Here is a 24,572-nt window from a genome sequence, read left to right as displayed (position 1 = left end):
AAATCTTTTGGTGGTGTGGTCGTAAATGGGTGTCGGAGAATGAGTGACTTTGGAAAAGAGGGACATTTAAATAGCCCTCCTCATGCTTACATGGAGAGAAAGACTTGTATTGATTTCCATAAATCTGATTCAACAGGTGATTCCTTAAATAAAGTTACAGAAATCACATTGTTTCTTCCTGGGGAGCCATTTCTCCAGATGAAACATTTCCCAAGCTACAGTACAGAATTGGCCAGGTTAAGTTATCTGGAACCCTCAGGAGGTCAAGCCTGCTACCAAGGAGGATAACTTCGTTTCCTGAAAGAGGCTGGCTATTGTGGATTGGCCAAGCTGTCGCTCTTTCCTTTCAGTGAAGCCTCCTTTGGTTAGCCTTATGTAAGTCAGATTCTGGTCCCATGCCTTTGGCCAACAGTTTGAATGTTTTCACCCACCACCCGAACTAAAACTTTCACAGAACATTAGAACATCATCTGGCAAGTATCCAAAACATCAGATGGCATCAGGTTCCTCTCTTCTGTATTTTCTCTTTCATCTAGAGGAGAAGTGACAGAAGGGATTGTTTTGTCAAAGCGGAATGAGCAACAAATGAACCATCAGGAGGCGGCAAGGAGACTCTCAGGCGGGTTACACGGTTTTTTCTTTTTAAATGTTTACTTATTTATTTTGAGAGAGAGACAGAGACAGAGACAGAGAATCCCAAGCAGGGTCTGCACTGTCAGCACAGAGCCCAACGCAGGCCTTGATCCATGAACCACAAGATGACGACCTGAGCTGAAACCAAGAGCTGGACGCTTAACTGACTGAGGCACCCAATCACCCCTAAAGGTCTTATAATATACAGGAAAGATAAAGCAGAAAGTCTTATCTGCCAAATATGCAAATAAAACTCATCACAGGCAACACTGAAACGTGGAATGTAACAACACAAATCAGTAATAATAATAATAACAATAATAGCAATTTGTATTTTCCATGATGCTTTACAGTTTTCAAAGAACTTTCAAATTCGTCCTCACAGGCAAATCTCACAACACACTGCAAGGGAGAGAGTTTCGTGTTATCATGCCCAGATTGCAGGTGCAGGAAGTGATTCTCCAAGAAGTTAGGAAACTTTGGCAGAACAAAACAGAACTGTTAAGGGTAGACAGTACATAGACGTACAGACTTCAGTTGGAAGTTTGGTTCCTGCTTTTCATTAGCTGAATGGACTGGCTCAGGTTGTTTCATCTATGCTTCAGTTTGTTTACCTTTAAAATTGGACCCATGTACAACCGCCGAGCACTGTTCTAAAAGCTACAGATACATTAAACAATTATTCTCCCAACGGCCCAAAAGATAGAACCCCCAATTCTCCAGATAAGAAAATTCAGGCAAGTGGAGATTAATTAACTTGCTAAAGATGACACAGCTACGAAGTGACAGAGGTGGGAATCAGGCTCAGGCAGTTCGTCTCCTGCCCGTCTCCTGCATCCTCTATACCTCTGTTGTTAGCTGAAGAGTAAACGGCATCACGAGACTGTGGTGTTTGGCATAGGGAGAGCTCAACACATGGTAAATCCTTACTGCCTTTAAAAAAGCTTTTCTTAATTATTGGCCGTCTTTCCTATGGAACCGAGGCTTTGCAAGAGGCATCGGTTTTGCCCACAATTATAGCCCTAACGTGTGGAATAGGGAGTGACGTAAAATAAGGACTCAGACGTTATTCACGAGCGAATGGGAGAGTGAATGAGTGAATGAATAAAGTTCATATTCAGAAGTCTTTTGGAGAGTTGAGGGAGGTGGGGGCCAGAACAGAGCAAGAGCTATTCCCTCTGAACATATATCCTTCAAAACCGGTGCATCTCACAACCCGACAGAAATACCACTATATAAAAGTTAAGAGTCTGATAAAAAGGCATCTTTAGAAGGAGAGTGAAATACACAATTGAAACTTCAGAGGTCAGACCACGAGCCAGGGAGAAAGGTGGTAAAGGGCTGTTTTGGGTATGCACGCACTTGCTCACTTACCAATGCCTCCCTCCCCCCACGTTCAGCCTTGCATGCACCCTCACCCCACCCCTCTTTCCTTCAGTTTAGAATCTGGCTGCTTCCCTGCGCACACCTGACCAGGTTTGGGGCTGAATGGAACCCAAACCTCCAGACTCCTATCTGTTTTCTATCATCCTTTGTGACCTTAAATGTCCCCAGAAGGATTCCATAAATGGACTAGGATCCAAATGAAACAACTAGATTGAACTGAGGCAGAAAAGTAAGAGTGTCCTTTAAATGCCAATAGGCATTGCCTTTGGCATAACAAAGGAGTTAAAACATAATTAAGATCTGAAGGCTGATTACAGGAATGGGTATGATTATTTTTATTATTTTTCCTCTTTCTATCTTTGTGATAGCATGTGATCAACCTCTGCCATGCTCCGTTGCTTAGTAGCAGACAGTCAGAGTTTTAATTATATACTAAAATAAGCTAAAGAACAGAAAACTGCTTTATGTCTAATACGTATATATCAAGAAAGGCATGTGACAGCATCTAAATTGCTTTAGTGCCTGATAAAGAGTGCCTCCGGTAGGGTTGTCATCAAAAGATCACGAATGGAGTAGGAAAGTATTATTAATAAAGCTGCTACTCTATTTATATGTCCTCCATTGTTTGTGATTCCTTGTTAGAAGCGAGAAATGAATTTTTATCTACCACTAATTTCATCAGGTTTTTTTTTCCAAGTCAGAAGAAAAAAAAAAAACTTTTGTCAATTGCACTGCCAACCCTAGTCCTCCAAATAGAATTCTTTTCACTCCTCCAGATCTGCAATTCCCAAAATATTGTATCTCGCAATAAAAAATTAAAGAATTAGTTCATTCATTCTTTCCACATTCAACAAAGTTGTGTTCCAGCAGCAAACCCCAGAGGCATTCTCTGCCCTCAAAGAGATTCGCTGTTAAGGGGAGGGAAAGATCGTTAAGTAAGTAAAACAATGAAGGGATAATCACAGACGCTAACAGGGTTAAAAAGAAGCAGAGTATATTACTGGAAATTAGGTTTAGCTGCAAGTGACAGAAGACTCAAACTCATTTTGCTTAAACCAAGGCTGTGATTCAGCTACAGTGAGTTTTTTTGACACTGGCATCTATTCTGGTGGATCAGTACCTCTTCCCCCTGGTGGGTTCAGGTTAATATGCTGGACAAGTTACTATATATGTTAAACGATGATCACGGTTTCAAAAGTTAATTTCTCCTTTCACATTAGAGGAGTTCCTTCCAAAGGGGTAAGGCAGCTTCATGAATTCATCAGGGACCTAGATTTGTTCACCATCCTAAACACAGGGCTTCTACTGCGTGGTCCAGGAAGGCTGGCCTGAGTCCCAGCCATGGCGACTACATGAAGGACAAAGGCACGAAGAGGACCATACCTCGCCCACTTAAAGATGCTTTCGTCTCCTCACAGTCTCCTCGGAGTCTGCTGTATTCCATGGCTGCAAAAGAACCTGGAATGTGTAGCCTTCATTCTAGGTGGTCATTTGCCCACCTGGAAATTATGCAATAATTTATCACTAAGGAAAAAGGGAGAACAGATAGACAGGTACCAGACACGGCCACACGGGGTGACGTGATAGTGAGCGAGACAGAGGGGGCTGTGTTAAATAGGGTAGTCAAAGCCTTCTTAGGAGGTTAACAATTAAGTTGAAGACTGAAGGATACAAGTGAGCCTTACTTCAAACTTTTTTTTAAAAGTGTTTTATTTTGGGGCGCCTGGGTGGCGCAGTCGGTTAAGCTTCCGACTTCAGCCAGGTCACGATCTCGCGGTCTGTGAGTTCGAGCCCCGCGTCAGGCTCTGGGCTGATGGCTCGGAGCCTGGAGCCTGTTTCCGATTCTGTGTCTCCCTCTCTCTCTGCCTCTCCCCTGTTCATGCTCTGTCTCTCTCTGTCCCAAAAATAAATAAACGTTGAAAAAAAAAATTTTTTTTTTAAAAAAATAAAAAAATAAAAGTGTTTTATTTTATTTATTTGAGAGAGTCAGAGACACTGGGAGTGGGGGAGGGGCAGAAAGCGGGAGAGACAGAATCCCACCCAAGCAGGCTCCACACTCAGCACAGAGGCTGACGCAGGGCTCGAACTCATGAAACTGCGAGATCATGACTTGAGCCAAAACCAAGAGTCAGATGCTCAACCAACTGACCCACCCAGGTGCCTGAGAATGCCTTATTTCAAAATATACTGACTGAAGTCATCTTCAGAATGACCTTGACCTTACTTTATAAGTAATATGATGCAACTATTACATTTTCCTGGGCTGGATGATAGTCTCTTTTCTTCCATAATTCTTAGTGCTCCAAACTTCAAAGCATGTTACCTTGTGGGAATTTTTGAATTATTGAAACAGCCAACTATTCTCACATGGTAATTTTGAACCTGGTAGGAAGATAGTTGAGAACACATTCAGTACCAGAATACAGCACTATTCGATATATTTTTTGGGGTGTGTCTATTGTGGGAGGGAAGGTAGCCAAGCCAAATAAAGTAGGCATCTAGTATTTCTTAGCAACCACTGTGAGTGGTGTAAATAATGCTAGACTCAGACAAAACTACCTACAAATTAGAGTATTAAATCACAACTCACATTACAATAACATGATTTGGTTTCGTGTTCACTGGAATAGAACTGATCGTATGGAACTAATGCGATGTTTTGTGTGAATGTCACATTAGTTATGCATTTGTTACATGAGATCGTGGGCGCCAGAATGCAATTCATTGGAATAAACAGAAGAGCCTAGTGGCATTAAAGCCTAAAGCTATAAAGGGGAATTTGCCTTCATTAAGCCTTCTCATACTATAATTAAGGTGACATTACAGCCTGCGCATTTTCTTAATAAATATCTCACGCTGACATCAAACAAAAGAAGAAATCAGTAATACTATTTATTTCTGCAGATTTCGTGTGAACAAAGATCATTCTAAAGTAAGCGGTTTTTGTCTAAATATATCATGCAATGACAACACGCCCTACCACAGAATAAAAAGATGGTGTGTGTGGATGCATGTGTGCATGTGTGTTTCAAGCCTTTCTCTGGACTCTGTTGACCAAACTACAGATGAAGGGAACTGCCGTGGGGACTATCATTATGTGTTTGGAGGAAGAAGTTCAGATCAGATCCCCCACATTTATATGTGGGGACATAAAACCTAGCGATGACATAAAAAAATCATGTCTGTTCTAAAGCTGTTAGAAGGTAAGCTTCATTTTCAAGGGCCTTTCTACCTGTGCTAACTCCACTTAAAACAATGTTTGATATAGAGTAGTTGCTCAGAAAGGTTTAAATGAATGAATGGTAACTCTCATTCACCATTTCTGCTTAATCAACAGCTAAGTCCCTATCAATGTATTTGACAGAAATGCAATATATAATAAAACTCCAACAGAAATGAGAACTGATTATAAAAAAAAACCCTCAGTGCCATATAAAATTTTACTGCATACGTCCACCTCTCCCCAGAAACCTCAGTATGAGACAGTGAATATATATAGTGAGCATGGATTGCAGTACACGTATCTAGGTGGGCAAAAGTTTAAGAAAAAAAAATAGAACTTGTTTCATTTCTCTAAAACAAGATTTAATTTCTCATTTGAGCCTATCACCTCCTCTTAAGGAGGTAGAAGGCTCATCTTCGTCATGTGCAGGTCATCTGCTTCCTTTTCCCATGGGGTTTTGTCTAAGTTTCATGTGAGTCTGTAGAAAAGAGGCTCTGGGAGCACCCTGTCCTCCATGGCATTTTCTCTGGTCCTTGGCAATGGGCCCATGTGGGTTACTGGTGAGTCTTTTCTTATCCTCCTCTACAAGATCCTTCTATGATTGGTTGTTTCCTTCTTCAATTCCAGGTCTTCCTAGTGGGTGGTGTGCTAAGCGTCTAGGCCCCATCCTACCTCAGTGCTCCGGTCGTCATATTTTCTTCTAGAGCACTGCTACCTCTCCAGGAACTCAACTGGGAAGAGCTTCATGCCTCCTCTGTTTTCAGATCCATAAAACTACTTGTGATTTTTGCCATCTCCCCAGGCTTCAACCAAAGAAGTAACACTGCACAGGGCCTGTCTTTCTGGTACCACTCCTGTCTTTGTTCTCGTTATTCTCCCTCTGACCTTCTCTTCCCCACTAACCAGGGAGTCTTTGTATCCAAATATTTGTCCTATCCAGTGATAATCTTTTTTTATTTTCCTATGAAGAGCCTTCTCTCTTTTCTACTTTCTGAAAATGCCTCCCTTTTCTGAGTCCAGAAGCACAGGATAGTTGAGCTTCAGCAAGTTGTGGACAGACCAAGGAGGAAGTGGGAAAGTTGGGCTAGTATTATAAAAAATATTTTTCCTGGGGCGCCTGGGTGGCGCAGTCGGTTAAGCGTCCGACTTCAGCCAGGTCACGATCTCGCGGTCTGTGAGTTCAAGCCCCGCGTCAGGCTCTGGGCTGATGGCTCAGACCCTGGAGCCTGTTTCCGATTCTGTGTCTCCCTCTCTCTCTGCCCCTCCCCCGTTCATGCTCTGTCTCTCTCTGTCCCAAAAATAAACGTTGAAAAAAAAATTTTTTTTCCACCCAATGAGTCTTCCATAGGCAGATGAGCTGAAGCAAAGAAAGGAGGAAGGAGGCAGGGCTGGGGAGTGGGCAGTGACAGGGAATTCTGTCCGGGCTGTGGAAGGAGCAAGTGAAGGTTGACAGAAGGATGCTCTAGAGTCCAAATCCTACAGGTTGGGATTAGTCAAGGGTACACAGCAACCAGGGAAGACTAGGGACACTCACAGAACTTGGGTAAAAAGTTCCAAACAGAGCCATATTTATAGGATTTTTCCCCCTTAATTTGAGAGACAGCAAGTGGGAGGGGAGAGAGAGAGAGAGACAGACAGAGAGAGAGAGAGAGAGAGAGAGAGAGAGAATTTTAAGCAGGTTCCCCACTCAGCATGGAGCCCAACGTGGGGCTAGATCCCACCACCCTGGAATCATGACCCGATACAAAGTCAAGAGTTGAATGCTCCACAGACTGAACCACCCAGGCGCCACTATAGGAAGAAAGGCTTTAAAAAAGAGAATAAGACTTCAGCTCCTCAACCCTTCTGCCTTCCAGAGCAGCGTCCATGTCCCCTCCCCTGGAATCAGAGAAAACTTATGATTGCTGCCATCGGCAGAGCAGAAGCAACATTTGTTGACTTTTGAGGCCAGGTCACACAAAGCCATGCAGTTTTTGTCTGGGTTTTTTGAAATACTTCCTCTTGGGGTGCTCCTTCTCAGAAACGACCCACCATGCTGGGGAAACCGAAGCCACATGGAAATGCCACGTGTGGGCACTTTGGTCAACGGTCCCAGCCGAGCCAAGTCTTTTGAGTCACACGGCCCAGGCGCCAGACTTGTGAGTGAAGAAGCTCCAAATGATTCTAGCCTTGGGCTACTGAGTCACTACCAGTCGCTGGAATCTTCCCAGCTGAGGCCCCAGTCATCACGAAGCAGAGAAAACACAAGCCATCTCAGCTATGTCCTGTCCAAATTCCTGACCTACAGAATCTGTGAGCATAACAAAATGCTTTTTGTTTTGCACCATAATTTTGTGTTGTTTTTTTTTTTAATGAAGCAATAGATAAGTGCTACCGTTGGGAACCAGAAAGAAGCAAAACACCAGAAAAGTAATGAGCTGGAGCTACCTATTGCTAGAACAGAAGGTCCGTCCAAGAAAAAACAAAGAAACTCAGCGTCCGTGGCACAGTAAGAGCTAACAATTACTGAATGTTAGTCTGTAACAGGCACTGACTCTTTGATATGTATTGATTCTGCAAGTCCCACACTGCAATATAAGGAATGTTATTTACTGACATTTTACACGTGAGGAAAAAGAGGTAAACAGATGTTAGAGATCTTGCCCCTCATTACAAGTCTGTCTCCAGCAACCATGTTCTTAAGCACATTATAAAGTCTGCTATGGGACAGAACTTGTGTGGGTTGTATAGAAAAATTTGCAAACCTAGAGAGAGTCCTATTAGCATTTTTGATAAAAGAAAACCAACTAGGGCACTGGATGGCTCAGTCAATTGAGGGTCTTACTTCAGCTCAGGTCATGATCTTACAGTTCATGAGTTTGAACCCCACATCGGGCTCTCTGCTGTCAGCAAAGACCCGCTTCAGATCCTCTGTCCCCCTCTCTCTGTTTCTCCCTCTCTTGCACTCTGTCTCCAAAAACAACAACAACAACAAAAAAAACCAACCACCAACTACCAGCCTTTTTCCTCAAGAAGCTCTGTTTAAAAGATAACAAAAACAAAGTTTGACATCTCATACCATTTCAAACACTATGACCAAATGCAGTTGGGGCTTCATATAGCCACTAGGTTATGTTGGCTAATAATGGAGTTTTTGTTTTTGTTTTTGCTTTACGGAGAAAAGACAACTCTTGCTCAAAAGAAAACACTGTCGTATAAGTGCAACCAGAGAGAAAATAACAATAGCCATCAGGTGTGACCAGGTGTGAAAGTATGGGTATTTTCCATTTTCTCTCATTAGCCCTCACCCCAGCCCTCTGAGATGGGCACTTTTACCCTCATCTAGATGAGGAAACTGAGCCTCAGAACACTAAAATTATTTTTCCAAGACATCATCACATTTCCCACAGCCTTAAAAAAAAGGAGGAGAAACGTGCCTTTACAGCCTTCTTTTCCTGCGGTAAATCAGAGCACAGACAACAGCATTGGTACTAGTTTCAATGCCTCTTGTATGATTTTCAGTTTTGTGCAGTGTGTGTGTGTGTGTGTGTGTGTGTGTGTGTGTGTAACACAATGTGCTCAGCAGGTTCTCATCTCCAACAGGATAGGATTAACGTTCAGCTGACAACCAAAGAAATATTCAAGGTTATCATCCAGACTTTTATAATAATTCCCGTAAACAGATAAAATGGGCCTGATGGTTTCACTAACTGAGGTAAGATACATTTTGCCAAATTTGTTTTGCTTCTCGCTATTATAAAAGAGTAACTTCATCTCAGGAGCTTCGTTTTAGTAACACACCAAATCCTTAGGTAGCTTTTAAATTCTACTCAACGATTCTCATTCAAACTTTTGCAAAGGGAATTTAATTTGGTTTTGCTTAAGCAAGAAAAAAAAAACAACTCAATGATTTAAATGACTTGAGTAGGAAGGCCAGCAGGAAAGGGTGAAAGTCCTAAAAATAATGTCATTGAAGCAAAGGATGAAGAAGGAGAGAAGGAAAAAGAGGAGGGAAAGTAAAAAGAGGAGAGAAAACATTTCTTCCTTTTAATTGTAGAGCGTATATAGTATACAGTATTTGCAAATACAACTATACAACAAAATCTCAGAATACATACTTTAAATAAGTTTGTTTCTTTTTTACACAACAGTCCAGAGATGAAAGGTCCAGGGCTGGTGGGGCAGGTTGCCCATAGTCATCTGGACATCTACTATTTCCTGGCCAGGAATGGAGGGCTGTTCACATCTTATCATCTGGCATTGAACGACCTGGTCCCATGGAGTTGCAAGGGAAGTTGAAAGAAAAGGAACCCAGCAATGTGGCTATGAGCTGAGCTAAAATCTAGAGCATTATATCACTGAAAGGAAAAAGAAAAAATAGGTATTGGGGGACTATTATCAGCTTATGCCACTGGGGTCGAGAAACTATGGTCCAACTCCGGCACCACCCTATTCTTGAATAGCTCAAGAGCTAACATGGCTTTTACAGATGAACACTTACAATCAGTTTGATGCTAGAGAACACTAACAATGAACCCCAATTTAAGCAAAATGTTATTACCTCCCTCCCAAAACTTCATTAGTCTCATGATTACAAGTGTGTTGCAAAAATTGTACTCAATTATTGTTATTATCCCTTGAAACTCATTAATGTAAATAAAACTTGTGGCAATTTATTTTCCCTCTTCTCATTTAAGTACCAACATAATATCCTTGATTTTTTTTCCTGTAGGTCCACAAAGCCTACGGTATTTACTACCTGGTTCTTCCCAGAAAGATTCACTGACCACTGTCATAGTCTGAGCTGGACTAATTTAGTGAAACTCTTGCCGAGGACAGAAAGAAGAATGGTTTATGAGGGGCAGAGCGAAACAAAACCCCAGGATCCCAAGCACTCTGGCCTGTGTTTCTAACCATAGTAGCACTTATCTAAGCAAGTCACAAAGCCAGTAACTTCTGTTAGCTAAATCCCAGCGGGGAATAGGAGAGGAGGAGAAAAACTTCTCTTCACAGCCATAATCAAAGCAGGAAAGCCGATGTACAGCACCTAAGAAGAATGCCCAGATCTTCATACATGGCCCAAGACACAATTCTGTTAACTGTAAATAGCTTAACCAGATTAGCAGTTCTCCCAAACCAATGGCAGAGCCACAGCAGTAAATTGGAAGGGGTTGGGGAGGAAACAAGACAGGGTAAGAGTACCATCTTTAGCACCGCTTTTTTTTATTTTTTTTGGGGGGGGGGAGATAAAGAGAAAGAGAGAGAGAGGAGTGGGGAGGGGTAGAGAGAGGGAGAGAGAGATTTCCAAGCAGGTTCCACACTGTCAGTGCAGAGCCCCATGTGGGGCCCGAACTCACAAACCACAAGATCATGACCTGAGCCAAAATCAAGAGTTGGACGCTCAATCACCTGAGCCACCCAGGTGCCCCACTAGCACCTCTTAATACAGGGACCACAACCTCTGTTCCATCTCTGAAGCCCCCAAGGACACGAATGTCTTACAGCTCAATGAAATGATGATCTTCAAGATGACCTTGTGCCATCAAGCTCAGGTAAACTTATATTCTTTATATTCTGTTTCAAAAAGCAGGGAATAGTACACTTGAGAAAGCCTATCATCAACATAGTGAAGAGGACATTTGGGCCAGTTAAAGTTACATTATTTAATTCATATGGAGCTTGGACTCTCCCAAGAACTCTCATGAAGAGGATGTGGTGACCACCCTTGTGACCAGCTATTTCTACAGTTTAGCAAATAGACTCTTTTAACCTAGTACTCTTTTCCAATCTTACTTATGTTTCATGCTACTTTTTAAAAAGACTACATCTTTACTGATAACATGGTGGCAAAAATTGCCAGTACTTTTCTACTGATTGCGAATCTGATGATTTTACATACAAGTGACAGGGAAGCAGCTCATTGGTTTAAGGAAAGGAGGACGAGGTGGAGGAAAAGGTGGAACGGGACGGGGAGGAAGAGAAGAAGAACAAATAGGCTATGAAGAAAATAAACAAGATGGTGTGTTAAGAAAATACAAATGAAGCTTCCTTTCTGAAAGGTGGTCAGTGCCTTCATCTCTGAAGAGGTAAAATTTAACCTGAACCCTAACTGATACAAAGTCAAATGTTGGGAGAGCAAGAAGTAGACACCCACAGACAGAAAGGACACCTGAACAAGGGCCAAAGGAGGAAATGGTGGCCTTCTCAGCTTTCAGCCTGTCTCTTTTCCCTGCAGAGGGACAGAGTCCATCTGGCTCGATGGGTGGAAATATGATGAGGCATGACCTAGCAGTCTGTTCCATCTCCTGGCAACAGTGATTGGTCCAGGAATAAGCACACTGGCTAATGTGGGTTAAGGAGACTCTGGGAGGAGAGAGAAACCTTTTCCATGCTAGTTGATAAAACTGCAAGGGCAAGTTTGGGGCTATCAGTCATTCTGCCATCTCCCAGAAAGAGCTTGCATGAGAATACAGCCAATAGAGAGCAGAGCAGGGGTGAGTAGGAGACAGCACACCATTCATGACACTGTCATTTGAATACCTGAGGTCACTGTTGTGAGTTTCATCCATGCAGGTTTTTTGTTACGTGACCAGTAAATCCCTCTTTTCAGTTTGAGCCAAATGAAAAGTTTGGTGCAAGTGAAAATACCCTGACAGCCGAGTGGGCTTTGGGAATGATGGAAGTAAGAGTTCTTGGGTATTTGGAGGAACTTGTGCTTTGTGAGTGCCCTCAACATCTTATGGAAGCACTGGGGTCCTAGGATGTCCACATGGTAGAGGACTGAGTAGGGACTGGAGGTGAGAGCTGGAGAATTATTTCTGAAACTCTAGCCACAAATGGAGAGGAGGGAGATAGAACTAAAGGGATTCAACACCTTCTACCCCTCCCTTTCCACCATCCTGCCATTAAAGTAGAGGGGGGAAATGTCCCAAATTGATGCACCCAGGAGAAGCAAGAGACTGGCAAAGGTAGAGCTTGGCCAAAACTTTTGAGAGCTACAAGAATGAATACTTGTGGTTTTGCCTGCCCAGAGTCTCCTCCCCATTTTAGGAGTAGCATCACCCCCTTGCAGTCTAGGCGAATCAACTCCACTCTCCTTTCCCTCGGTCCCCGGGGTTTAGGTGCCACCGAGGGAATCTAGTGGAGTGGACCATGTGACCCAGACCTAGCCAATTGGCATGTTCCATCTTCCTGCTGGGGTGATCTTACTCTCAATAGGACTGACCAGAACTGATACGGGGACTTGGCCATGGACACTGGGAAAGAGGTACCGGTTTTTGACTTGGGGTCGATTTGGGGGGGGTTTAGACTTGGGGTCTAGATGAGAAGACTCACCTGCAGAGAGGAGTACAGAATCAAGAAAATGAAGGACAGGGCAATCGAATACCTTTGAGCCCTTAAATTCAGGTATATGTGAAGTTACATTTACCATTTCAACTGTGTGGTCCTATGAGCCAACTAATTCCTCTGTCCCACCGAAGCAAAGTTCCTCTGTTCACCATTTCTTTCCAGGCAAAGAGTGGGGCCTGAAAAAAAAAAAAAAACATACTTTTAAAAAGGTGTTGAATGAAAGAAGTGTCTGATCTCATTTGTAAGGAACAGAAAGATGTGTTTTCCCTCAGACTTTGTAATCTAGGGTATTTCAATTCTTGAACAATCTTAAAACTATGATTTACCAAACACATGATGATTGGTGTGGCTTGTGTGGGTTGGCCTACAACCCATTCACTGAACTTCTGAGATATAACCTAAATGTTAGGATTTGCCTGCATTGAAAAAGAAATCACTGAGACGACTATGTAATTCTGAATACCATACAGTTCTTCCTAACTCCCTTCCATCAAAAATCAATGAGCAGGACCCAGAGTTATAAACCAATTGAACAGTAGCCAAGATCTCCATCCTACTTTCCAAACATTGGGTATTTGTATTTAAATGGGTGGGAGACACGCAGTTTAAAGGACTACTTTTTACCAGTCATAGAAAAGGTATATCGAACGTGAGCATAAGAGAATTTACATTTCCATTGAAAATGAGAACATAGGTTACTTCTGAAATTCAGGAATGATAATACTTTAATGGCAATAATTTCCCTACCCGGAATTTTATACTTTGAATGGAATTCCAAACCTAAGCTAATTTGCTGATTCAGGAGTAATTTCTTTTAGCGACAATGGTTTCTACTTGTAGAATAAGAAACAAATGTAAGCATACTTACTTTAGGGAATGAAAGAAATTATCTTTTATCAATTCTATATAATTTCGTGAAAAATCTCTGGAACTTCCCAAATTCTGTCCTTTGGAACCACCAGCAAATGTTTTACACAGATACACACACACACACACACACACACACACACACACACACTCACAAAATCCTGTGGTCAAATAAGATTGTGAAACATTAAATACTAACTATTCTCAATCCTGAAAACTCTCAGGACGTATTAGCATATTTGAGAATGTGACAAGTCTTTCAGTAGACATACCTGGTCAAATGTGTTGACTGCTGCATTCCCCAGCATTAACTTCTTCAAAATCAAATACAGCATTTTGCTTCTGACCCCAACCTCCAAGCCCCTGTTCCCCAAAGCAACTTTTGGAACAGCTTGTGGAACTAGTTCCATAAAGCAAAGTTTGGGAAACACTAGTTTAGTGGTTTCTATCTACACAGATTTTGCTGTCTGAATAATATGGAAGGCATTTTGAGTGACAATTGCACCCATTTGGATATAACTTCAACTGACTCCATAATTAGAAATTTAAAATGCAAATTTCTCAAAAGCAAACTGCCTTTACCATTTAGAAATGTTGCTGAGACTTACTTGGATTTGCGTATAGTTATATTACTTTCCAGTATATCTGGGATAGGTAATAGGCTCCAAAGACCTATAAATATTGAACACAAATAAGATTAGCCTTGTCTAAATTTTATGTATAAACAAAGGCTTGACAATTTTAATATGGCAAATGTACTTTTTTTTTTTTTTTTGGTACATGCCTCTTGGGAAAACTGGGAATGGAATGGAAGCTTCTTCATTTATATTCTGCACAAGATGTATATTAAGGATTCATGTTAGTATGGGTGAAGACACGAAGCCATTGCTATTGAGCCTCAGATGTGGCAGCAAAGAATTAAGAGATCATCACCATCTCTCTCTAAATATAATGAAAATCTAACTTTACAACACTCCTGTTAAACGAGCTTTCCTCATGCTACTTGGCTATGCATTAAATCTTGGCATACACAAAAAATAAAAACAGGGTAGTTCTAAAGGTTCATTTATGTTGGCTGGATTATGAAGATTAACTCCTCAGATGGTATTCCAAAGAAGTCATCAAATGTAAGTATAATTGAAAATAAAAACCTGAAAATCATTTAAATATTGATAGGAAAGTGAACAGATAGGATATAGGCAAGACACCGCTCTTCAGATACATAACATCAGTGTGTATCATAAAGGATTAAAAAGTTTAATCCTCTAGGGAATAGAATAGACATTTCAACTTCAGCAGAGCACATTTTCTGGGAATAATATAGTGTAATTATTCTCATGGCAGAGGTACACGTGCAGATTATACACATTTAATACCAATTAAATTTTAGGTCATTTGTGTTGATGATGTTTTTAAAAGGTGATAAATGGGGTTTATTATTCTCTAAAATATTCTAATCCAGGGTCTTAGATACAGTGAGGTCCTCTTCTCTAATGTACCCTGTGGCTTCTGTCACCTTGACAGTTCCCACAAATATTAGCTCTGTGCCAACATGCAGCGTTTTTCAAACAGCGCATGCCGCCGCCGATACCTACGTTGACCTGAGGGAGTCCAGGGAGCGCGTCATTTTAATAATGAAGGTGATGACGACAACATAAAAGCAGTTACCATTTACTGAGCATTTACTACATGCTGCCAAGCAAAAACTCCACTCTGTTACTTCGAATGGACTTCACAAGACCCCCCACGTGGTAGCTATTGTTATTGGCCAACGAACAGAAAGGAAATTGAGGCACTGAGGCGCTGAGTAGCTTGCTCAAAATCACAAGCTGGAAATGGGCAGAGAGACAAGAGTCAAATTCAGGACATTGAGCTGGCAGTCCACGGTCTGTCACTTCACAGATACGCTTCTTTGTTACGAGGGTTCGCTTAATGAAAACATTTAAGAAATGTGTAAGTCTGTGAATACGAAAGAAAGTCATACAGGTTGTAGGCAAATGTCTGATGATCAGGTAACAGTGCTCTAACACACAGTATGCGTTCTTTTCTTTTCCCTCGGCAGGGGGAAGCTAGAGATGAAGGATCCGAGAAGACTGTGAAGTGAATGTGAACCGGCAAATGACAGGTCAGTGTTAAGGTTCTGCGGTAGACATCCTGAGATACAGAGCTTCAACCTTCAACTTACCTGCTTTCAGCGGTGCCCAGAAAACCTCTTGTTCAGAGAGGAAATCTTCCTACTTTTACACGTTTTTAAGGCATCACACAATCACATTTCTATGGGAAATATAAATAATTCAAATAACTCTGAAAAAGAAAGGGTTTGATTATTGTATATTACAATTTAAGGGAAAAAAAATCAAATCTAAGAAAAAGCTGACAATCAGATCAGAAGCATTACAGGAAGTTTCTTGCGCATTTTCTCCAGAGGTTAAACCAGAAAATGTTTTAGAGAGGGCAGAAGTTTAAGGTCTAGCTGGGGAATAAAGACATGTTTTGTCTGACACTTCCCAAGTCAAATCCAACATTTATCAAATGATTCCTAAGTGCTGTATTTAAAAAAAATACAGCCAGGAGCTGGCAACCTGGGTATATTAAGCTTTCATTATTGTAAATTTGTATTTTAAAAACCCAGGATCTTTTTCGTAAATATGCAAGGGCTTCTCCGACAATTTCTCTTTTTGTAAAGCCACCTCTCACTAAAACATGTTAAATAAAACTCCTATATGTAAAATGAATTCTTGGCATCTGGGAGTTTAAAATCTCCCCCAAATTCAGAGGGGGAAAAAAGCTGCATAATTATAGTTCATCTGAGTGCAAGTCATAATAAAAAAATGTTTAAAACCAAAAAGTAATATCTTAGAATGGCATTTAAAACCAAAAAAGTACTTACTGGCATTTTAAAATTTCTCATGCAATTTGTTATTCGTAAAATCAGAAGAAAGCGTGTGCTACCATTCCTGATAAGGCAAGCAATATTCAAGATTGTCAATTAACTAAAAAAAACTGGCCACCACTATGTGAAAAACCAAATGCTTTAATGAGGCTATCAAGAACAACAGTTCAATTATTTCATCGGATACATTAATATCGATCCATAATATACAGTGCTATGGACCATACAGAAATTATTGCTGCATCCAACAGCAGGTGACTATATTATTAACATTACAGTACCAAGCGTCCGCAAGAGACAGTCATTTGTCATTTTTTCAAGACATAGGGTTTTTTAATATACTGTTATCAACACCAACTTTTCCCCAGTGCATTTTTAAAAAATATTAATAAGTGCATTCCTTTGTGCTTTATTTTATATCTCTTAACTTCCTATGTATTTTATTTGTTCTTATTGCTTTATTATTTAAAAAACAACCAGAAAGAACTTTGTCATCCTATGTATGACCAGGTTGGTTGTAGGGTTTTTGGCAAAGTCAAAAGGTTTGGTGTTTCCGTTGCCTTACCCAGAGGCAGGTGGGCAAGTTTGGCATTTTGGTCCCTCCACATGGAGGCCCAACCCCGAGGCACCAGTCTGCTCTCGGGGATGGGGGGAGTGGTGTGGATCATTCTCTCATCACAAACGGCGACCCCAAACCACCGCTTCTTGGCTTAACTAGTCCCTACAACAAATCCACACTCGATTTGGCAAAAAAGAAAGAAATAAAACCACCCCCGAGGCTGCAGCATTCTCCTGGGCTTACTCACCCGCCAATCCCAGAAATTGTCTCTTAAGAAGAGGGGGATGGGGAAGCAGGCAACAGTGAGCTCAGGAGTTGCGAAAGTCAGGACAGTGGTACAAGATGCCATGCTTCCTCTCAACAGAGCTTTCTATGAGGTCACTTGGCCCTGGTCACCTTCCCTGGACCAGGGGCTACGCAACCTTGCACCATTTTTTAAGAACCCTCAAAATCAGCTAAAGAAAAGAAGCATCATACCATCGCGATCTTTGACTTCTTCACCCGGCTCCCCTCCCCCCATAGAGATATGAAGAGAAAACCAGACAATGCTATGATTGTATCAATGAACACTATGGTACAGTTAGCTGTTCATGCAAATCTGCATCACTATTCTAGGAAAAGAGCTATACAATTAAGGGGACTGAAAGAATGGGAATTAATTTTCCCTACCCCCTTAAGTAATAAAGCTATAAAACTGATAGCATCATCAATGTCTCCAAGGATTCTCGTTGCCCGACGTGCATGGGAACTATGCAGTCGATTATTTTCATGGAAGCCATCCATTCAAACACCTGACAATCACACCTTCGCTTTGAACCATCCAATGCCCATCCACCAATTCAGATTTGATATTTAAACTCGTTTTCTTTAAAAAAAAAAAAAAAAAAAAAAAAAAAAAAAAAACCTCCTGAATAAGGTTTCCTGATGAAAGAGGTTGGCACTCTGTCACTAAAATATATTTAATATTAAAAATATCTGAAGGAAAATTGGAAGCTCTTATATTGTCTACATAGGCACCATGCTCCATGATCCTCTTGACTATAGATACCATCTTGAAACTGTCTCCTATATTACAGTTCAGTCAGTGCTAGTCCAAAAAAGACTACTGCTATATTTAAGGCACTTCATTCTGAATGGATATGCTTTATGCCCCTTGCTATTCAATTGTAGGCTGCTACTGAGAAATTCCATTCAACAGCCTGGCTCTTAACACCGTATGTCAGCTGTATAAAACACGTAGGCCAGATAGATTACATGTAACACTATACTATTATTGCATAGGACTACACAAGATAATGCACTGAGACTAACTTACAACGTCGCTGCTTGTTAAAACACTGTTATCAAGTAACAGTAATTTGCCAACACAGTATTTCGCTCCTTCAAGAAAATTCAGCAAGTTTGCTGAAATGAACCCCAATTTAAGTGACTACAATGGGCGTATTAACGCTATGGTTATCAGTCTCCAAGAATATTGCTACTTTTATATCACTAAAAATAAATATGCAAGTTTATCCTCTCTAGAAAGCTGGTTTTCACCTATTAATACTACACCTTAAATGTGTGGAAAAAACAGTTCTGAGTGAGACTGTCATATACAAAATATTCGCAAAGCTCTCTTGAAACACAAGACCTTGCATAAAAGTTTTCTTTCACGTGTGTACAAAGAATGCGGAAAACCACGAGTGAGTTGTAAAAATATTGAAACCTTGCCATTTTAAGATGCATACTCTTACAAATTAATACAAACATATGGAAAAGAACGATGATAATAAAGAATCTGTACAAATCAAATGAACAGGAAAACATAATTTAAAAATAAAAATAGGAAAGCTGATTAGAAATGTGCCCAGTTTGGTTTTCTTATCAAAAGTGAAATTGAAGAGGGGGGGAGGGGGGAGAAACAAATAGGACAACTTTCAGGGCTCCTCAATATGTTCCTTTGAGAGGACATGCATTTCCTTTTCAAAATAAAATACAGGTTAGGGAAAACAGAATCACACTCATGGATGAGGGTAACTGTAATCAGAGCAGAGAGTGAAGGACAGCAAGATGAGACCCCATGTTTCAGATCCTTGGTCTCTAACCCTTCAATTTCACTTGCACCTAAGTATGGCAGAGCAGTTACATTTTCTAACCAGACAATCCTCACAAAATTGGTTGCACTTTTTTTTTCTTTTACAGAATATTGTATTGCCTTAAATAGTTCGCAGCAGAAAGACTAAATGGCATTAGAACGGTACTGGATCTTTAAGGCAGTACCAAAGAATCAATACATTTACAAATTAAAAAAAGGGTTAGTGTGGATTTCTTTTCTTCTTCTCTTTCCTCAATCTCTTTCTCTCTGGGTTTCTTTTATTTGGTTGGTTTACATTCTTTCGATTAAACTTGACATTTAATTTCCAAAGATGTCACAGGCATAAAAATCTCAAACCAAGTCTCCCCTGGATAAAAATGGACAGAAATTTCTCTGATGCAAAAATCCTCTTGCTCAGAAAGCTAGAGTCCGGGGTGAATTCAGTTCACAGATACTGCACACTTATCGTACAATACTTTGGAGGCATTTGTAGTTGTAAAATAGAATATACAAGTCCGTTTCACAAAATTCTAAAAATAAAATATATCCTGGGCTATTGATAAAGCATGAAAAAAAATTTTTTCATATTAAAGGAAAATTATCAAGAAAACCCCTTCAGGTAAATTTTGAAACCTACGAATCAAGAAAGGAAGCAGTTTTGGACAGCGCAGAGCAGGGAGGGCCTGCTAACAAGCATGCTCGGTTTCTTCCATGCTCATGCTGCTCCTTCGGCTGCTGGCTTTGGAGGCTCCGGGAGACACCGACGAAAGGAGTGGGTCAGTTACGCCACCGGGAGAAAGAGTGTCATCCATCAGGATGTCTTCCAGTTTGGATCCCATTTTCGTGGGGACGCTATAGGCCTGGTTGCTTTCGGTCCCGGCTCCAAGGTTGTTGTTGAAGGTGATGGTGCCATCTGTGAGATCGAGTGTCGTCGTACAAGGGAGGTCTGCGTGGTGCTGAAGGAGGTCTTGGCTGCAGTTCTCAAGAGCGGGTTCTTGCTTGATGATCCGATTCACCAAATCTGGAGAGCAGAGGCCCGTGGATGGGATGAGCGAAAGTCCATGAGCTCGAGCCTGCATTTCAAGTTCCTAAAATAAAAGCAAACAATCAGATGCTTAAAAAGGGGGAGTACAAAGGATTTTAGGCAGTGAAAGCACTGTATAGGATACTATAATGAGGCATACAGGTCATTCTGCATTTGCTCCAACTCATAGAATGTACAACACCGACAGTGAACGTTAGTGTAAAGGGGGACTTTGGGGGGCAGCGTTGTGCAGTGTAGGTCCATCAGTGACAGCGAATGTACCACTCTGACGGGGGATGGTGACAGCTCCAGAGGCTGTACATGTGGGAGAGCAAGAAGTACATGGGGAATCTCTTTGCCTTCTCAATTTTCCTGTGCACCTAAAACTTCTCTAGGGGCACCTGGGTGGCTCAGTTGGTTGGGTGTCCGACTTCAGCTCAGGTCATGACCGCACAGCTCATGAGTTCGAGCCCCACGTCGGGCTCTGTGCTGACAGCTCAGAGCCTGGAGCCTGCTTCGGATTCTATGTCTTCCTCTCTCTTTCTACCCTCCTCCACTCATGCTCTGTCTCTCTCTGTCTCAAAAATAAATAAACATTAAAAAAAATTAAAAAAAATATAAATAAAACTTCTCTAAAAAGTAAAGTATTAAAAAAGAATCAGACATTTAGAGGGAAAAAAAACCCAATACATTATGAAAACAATTATTTTGTTCTTTTAAATTAATAAATGCTGGGGTGGCTTAGTCGGTTAAGCATCCGACTTCAGCTCAGGTCATGATCTCATGGTTCGTGGGTTGGAGCCCCATGTTGGGCTCTGTGCTGACAGCTCAGAGCTTGGAGCCTGCTTTGGATTCTATGTCTCCCTCTCTCTCTGCCCCTCCCCCAGTCACTCTATGTCTCTCAAAACTGAATAAATGTCAAAAAACATTAAATTAATAAATACTATTTCTTAAGAGTATAGGAACCACGGATCATATAAGGACATGATTTTTAGGTGGTATATGCATTTCATTATCTATTAATGATAGAGAGACTGAGATATCAATATTCATGAAGATAAATTTTTAAAAACATGAAAATAAAAATAAACATGAAAATAAAATTTCAAAATGTGAGATTAAAGGAAAACATTTGGTAAATAATATAGTTCTGGGGTCCCTCCACTGTGCACACACATCCAGGACACTGACACATTTTTAAATACCCAGGGAGGGGCGCCTGTGTGGCTCAGTCAGTTAAGTGTCTGACTTTAGCTAAGGACATGATCTTGTGGTCTGTGAGTTTGAGCCCTGCATCGGGCTCTGTGCTGACAGCTCAGAGCCTGAAGCCTGCTTCTGATTCTCTGTGTGTGTCTCTCTCTGTCCCTCTCTTACTCACTCTCTATCTCTCTCTTTCTCTCTCTCTCTCTCTCAAAAATAAGTAAACATTAAAAACATTTTTTTTAAATACCCAGGGAAATAGTGCACTACTCTGAGAACTACCAAATTCAAGACAGTTCACAGTTTCAGCATTAGGTGGCGCTACACTCTTTTCCATCACATCATAATCCCTGCAAAGCCAAGTCTTCGACAGTTGCTGCGATAAAACAAAAAAAGAAGAATTGCATGAAAATCAAGGAGACATGAGTGTGGCACTGTCCAATCGGATTCCAAGACTGAAGAAGCTGTGTGGTGGCCAACAGACACATGTATCCCATTAGTAGGTAATGTGGTTATTTAAAAATAAAATAAAAATGCTAGTGTTTTGCTTTCAGTTTATAGGTTTTATAATTTCCAATGGCTGCTAAGTTGGTAGGACCTAAATATTCAATGAGCTGTTTGGACCTAACAAAGAAATGGTCCATATTTCTTTGGTCTAGGACGCAGTGAAAAAATTACCAAGGTACTAAGGGTACCATGAGCTGATAAGGTCTGGGTAGTAGTGACAAAAGTTCTACACAAGTAACTTAGGTTTGAGAAACATCACTTAATTCATCTTACCAAGGCCAAGGGAAGTTTTCGCTTGTTTTTTGTTTTTGGTTTTTTTTTTGCTGTTGTTCGTTTGTTTGTTTGTTGTTATCCCAAAAGAAAGTTCTTATAGGGAGGGTGAATAATCTCTTTCTACACTTTCTTCACATCCTTCCCATTATGGGGTGAACTGAAAAACTCATAGGTTCAAGTGCTAACCCCAACCCTTCAGAATGTGACATGGAGATAGTGTTTTTGTTTTAATGTTTATTTATTTTTCAGAGAGTGAGAGAGAGAGAGAGAGAGAGAGAGAGAGAAGAGCAGGGGAGGGGAAGAGAGAGAGGCAGACAGAGGATCCAAAGTAGGCTCCACAAGGTCAGCACAGAGCCCAATGCTGGGCTTGAACCCATGAACTGTGAGATCATGACCTGACCTGAAGTTGGATGCTTAACCGAGTGAGCCACCCAGGTGACCCTGGAGATGCTTTTTTTAAAGAGGTAATTAAATTAAATGAGGTCCTGTGGGTGGGTTCTAGTCCAACATCCAAAAGGACCAATGTCCTCCTAAGAAGAAGAGACTCGGACACAGAGACATACCCAGGGAAAATACAAGGAAAAGGCAGCCTCTAAGAGAAGTACAGGAAAACCAACTCTGCCCACATTCTGACCTTGACTTTCTAGCCTCCAGAACCCTGAGAGGCTATGTTTCTTTGTGGTGTTTAAGCCGCCCTGCCTGTGGTATTTGTTATGGCAGCCTGAGCAGACTGACGCACTTCCTAAGTGTCACAGCCTCGCCTCCCCTGGTTCCTTACCTCAAAATGCCTTCCAAGCAAGCTCTTTCCATTCTTAGTGATTTTCCCTGGACCCTGTTAGGATGAACCCAACTGACTCTCGATGAGCATTCTGCTTCTACATGCCGAGGCGATCCTTTCTAAGCTTGCTGTGTACCCTAACGTGATACTGACAGAAAATAAATCTGAAGCAAGTCACCTTGCCTCATGAAGGAGGGAAGAGTAGCCTCCAACGTGGCCCGGCCATCCAATCTCTGCCCACGAGCCTCGAAACACATGTTCCTGAAAAGTCACGTTCAGTCTGTAGTCAAGATCATTCAATTTGCAAGATCGTTCTCTGGATGCATGACAAATAAGAGACGGGAGCCTGAGATGTCACCCAAGTATGTGCATGTTCCTGTGCACAATCTCCAGAAACACAAGTCTCTCCAGGCATCATTTTAAAGCCTTGGGCTCTTTAATAAAATTACAGTTCCAATGATACGAAGGCTTCAAGCTCTTTCTTCTGTGAAAATTTCTGCATGCATCACTTAGAGTAAAAATGAAAGGAAGCCCTTAGGCCCAAGCTGAAAACAAGCACTATTGTAAATCTACACCAACATGCTAATAAGAACAGCTCCCCACACATGAAGATCGTCTTTTAAAAAAAAAAACAACAAAAAACAGCTGGATTAAAAGAGGCAAACATCTTACTCTGATCTTTTGTTGTTTAATTAAAAATGTTTATCAGCTGATTAAAGCGTTACTTAGATTTCTAAATAATGTGATAAATCTCATCTGGAGACCTCAGGCTCACTGCATGGCCGTGCTTTCCTAATTAATAACGTTTTCCGTGATAGGCAAAAGTTCGAAAGGCTGCCTCACAGGGTCACTGGAAGAAACCCAAAACATCATCACTGTGGAATTTCCAATCCACACATTTCACAATATTCCATTCCACATGAAGAGACATGTTGGGAAGCTTAAAACAAAACCTAGCCTCTCTTTCAAAACAGTTCCTGTGTTTTAACATTTCTAGAAGGAAATAACACATTAGGAGGAGCTGTTTTTATAAATGGGAATGTTAAGTTCAAGAGAAAAAGACGTATGGCTACAAACTGAAGAGATCGAACATGAAGCAAACAAAAACCAAAAAAAAAAAAAGATCATAAAAAAAGGTATCTTCAAATAACAAGCAATCTCTACTGCACTACGGACATTCTAAAATGCACCCCCTAGAGGAGAATCGTCTTCTGCCACCCCCACCCAGGGCTGAAATGAAAGAAGTGACATTCATGGAAATGTCAACAGTGCTGTGGGGCATTCAAAAGATCGGAGACTATTACTATAAATGAATTTACTCTGTTAAAGCGGTTCAGTGTCCAGGATTAACACCACCAGCTGAAACACAACGCTGTCTGAAGGGTCAGGCTGTGCTTTGGTGTTCCACAAACAGCTGCACTGGGCACCTGAAAAAATGGTAAAAGGCGGGTCCATCTACTCAAGAAGAATGTGTTCTGTTAATTGCTTCTTACTGGTGGCCTGCACGCAGAGTCAGCAGGTAAATGAGAATCACTCCTGCAAACTCCTTTGGTCATTGGCAGAGCCCGTTGTTCTTTCTCTTCTTCAAGACAGTTTCAGAGGAAGCTATGTTTACACTCAGCATGAGAGACCAAGGGCCTAAGAGAAGTACCAACAGCTGATACTACAGAAAGACTGTCCCATCTCACACTTCACACTTGTACATACAGTCAATACACAGAATGACAGATGAATTCCACTCTTCATTAAAATTAATACTTCTCTAAGAATGAATAGTGTAAGTTACAGACACATATAGTATAACTTCACTATCTGTAACTATT

At 41.2% G+C, this 24,572-nt stretch overlaps 1 protein-coding gene and 1 long non-coding RNA gene across 4 annotated transcripts in view; both read right to left on the bottom strand.

Annotated features, from left to right (window-relative positions):
- Nucleotides 1-12,655: 12,655 nt before the first annotated feature.
- Nucleotides 12,656-15,659, bottom strand: LOC124525102 (uncharacterized). Its single transcript, XR_006965383.1, has 3 exons — nucleotides 15,624-15,659; nucleotides 14,047-14,110; nucleotides 12,656-12,747 (listed from the first exon to the last, which is right to left on the bottom strand). It is a non-coding gene; the product is annotated as an uncharacterized LOC124525102 (long non-coding RNA).
- Nucleotides 15,660-17,798: 2,139 nt separating this feature from the next.
- MITF (melanocyte inducing transcription factor) overlaps nucleotides 17,799-24,572 on the bottom strand; it is a 223,633-nt gene continuing 216,859 nt past the window's right edge. For all 3 annotated transcript variants that reach the window (XM_047094782.1, XM_047094783.1, XM_047094784.1), the window contains exon 10: nucleotides 17,799-20,055. In XM_047094782.1, coding sequence (XP_046950738.1) covers nucleotides 19,654-20,055 — 402 coding nt within the window. In that variant the 3' untranslated portion in view covers nucleotides 17,799-19,653. The remainder of the gene's footprint in view (nucleotides 20,056-24,572) is intronic.

The sequence above is a fragment of the Lynx rufus genome, unplaced genomic scaffold (assembly GCF_022079265.1).
Source record: "Lynx rufus isolate CCGP_SWC_20201006 ecotype Redwood Valley unplaced genomic scaffold, mLynRuf1.p SCAF_4, whole genome shotgun sequence".
NCBI lineage: Eukaryota > Metazoa > Chordata > Mammalia > Carnivora > Felidae > Lynx > Lynx rufus.
Note: the sequence above shows the minus strand (reverse complement) of the source record. Positions and strands in the feature narration are given on the sequence as shown.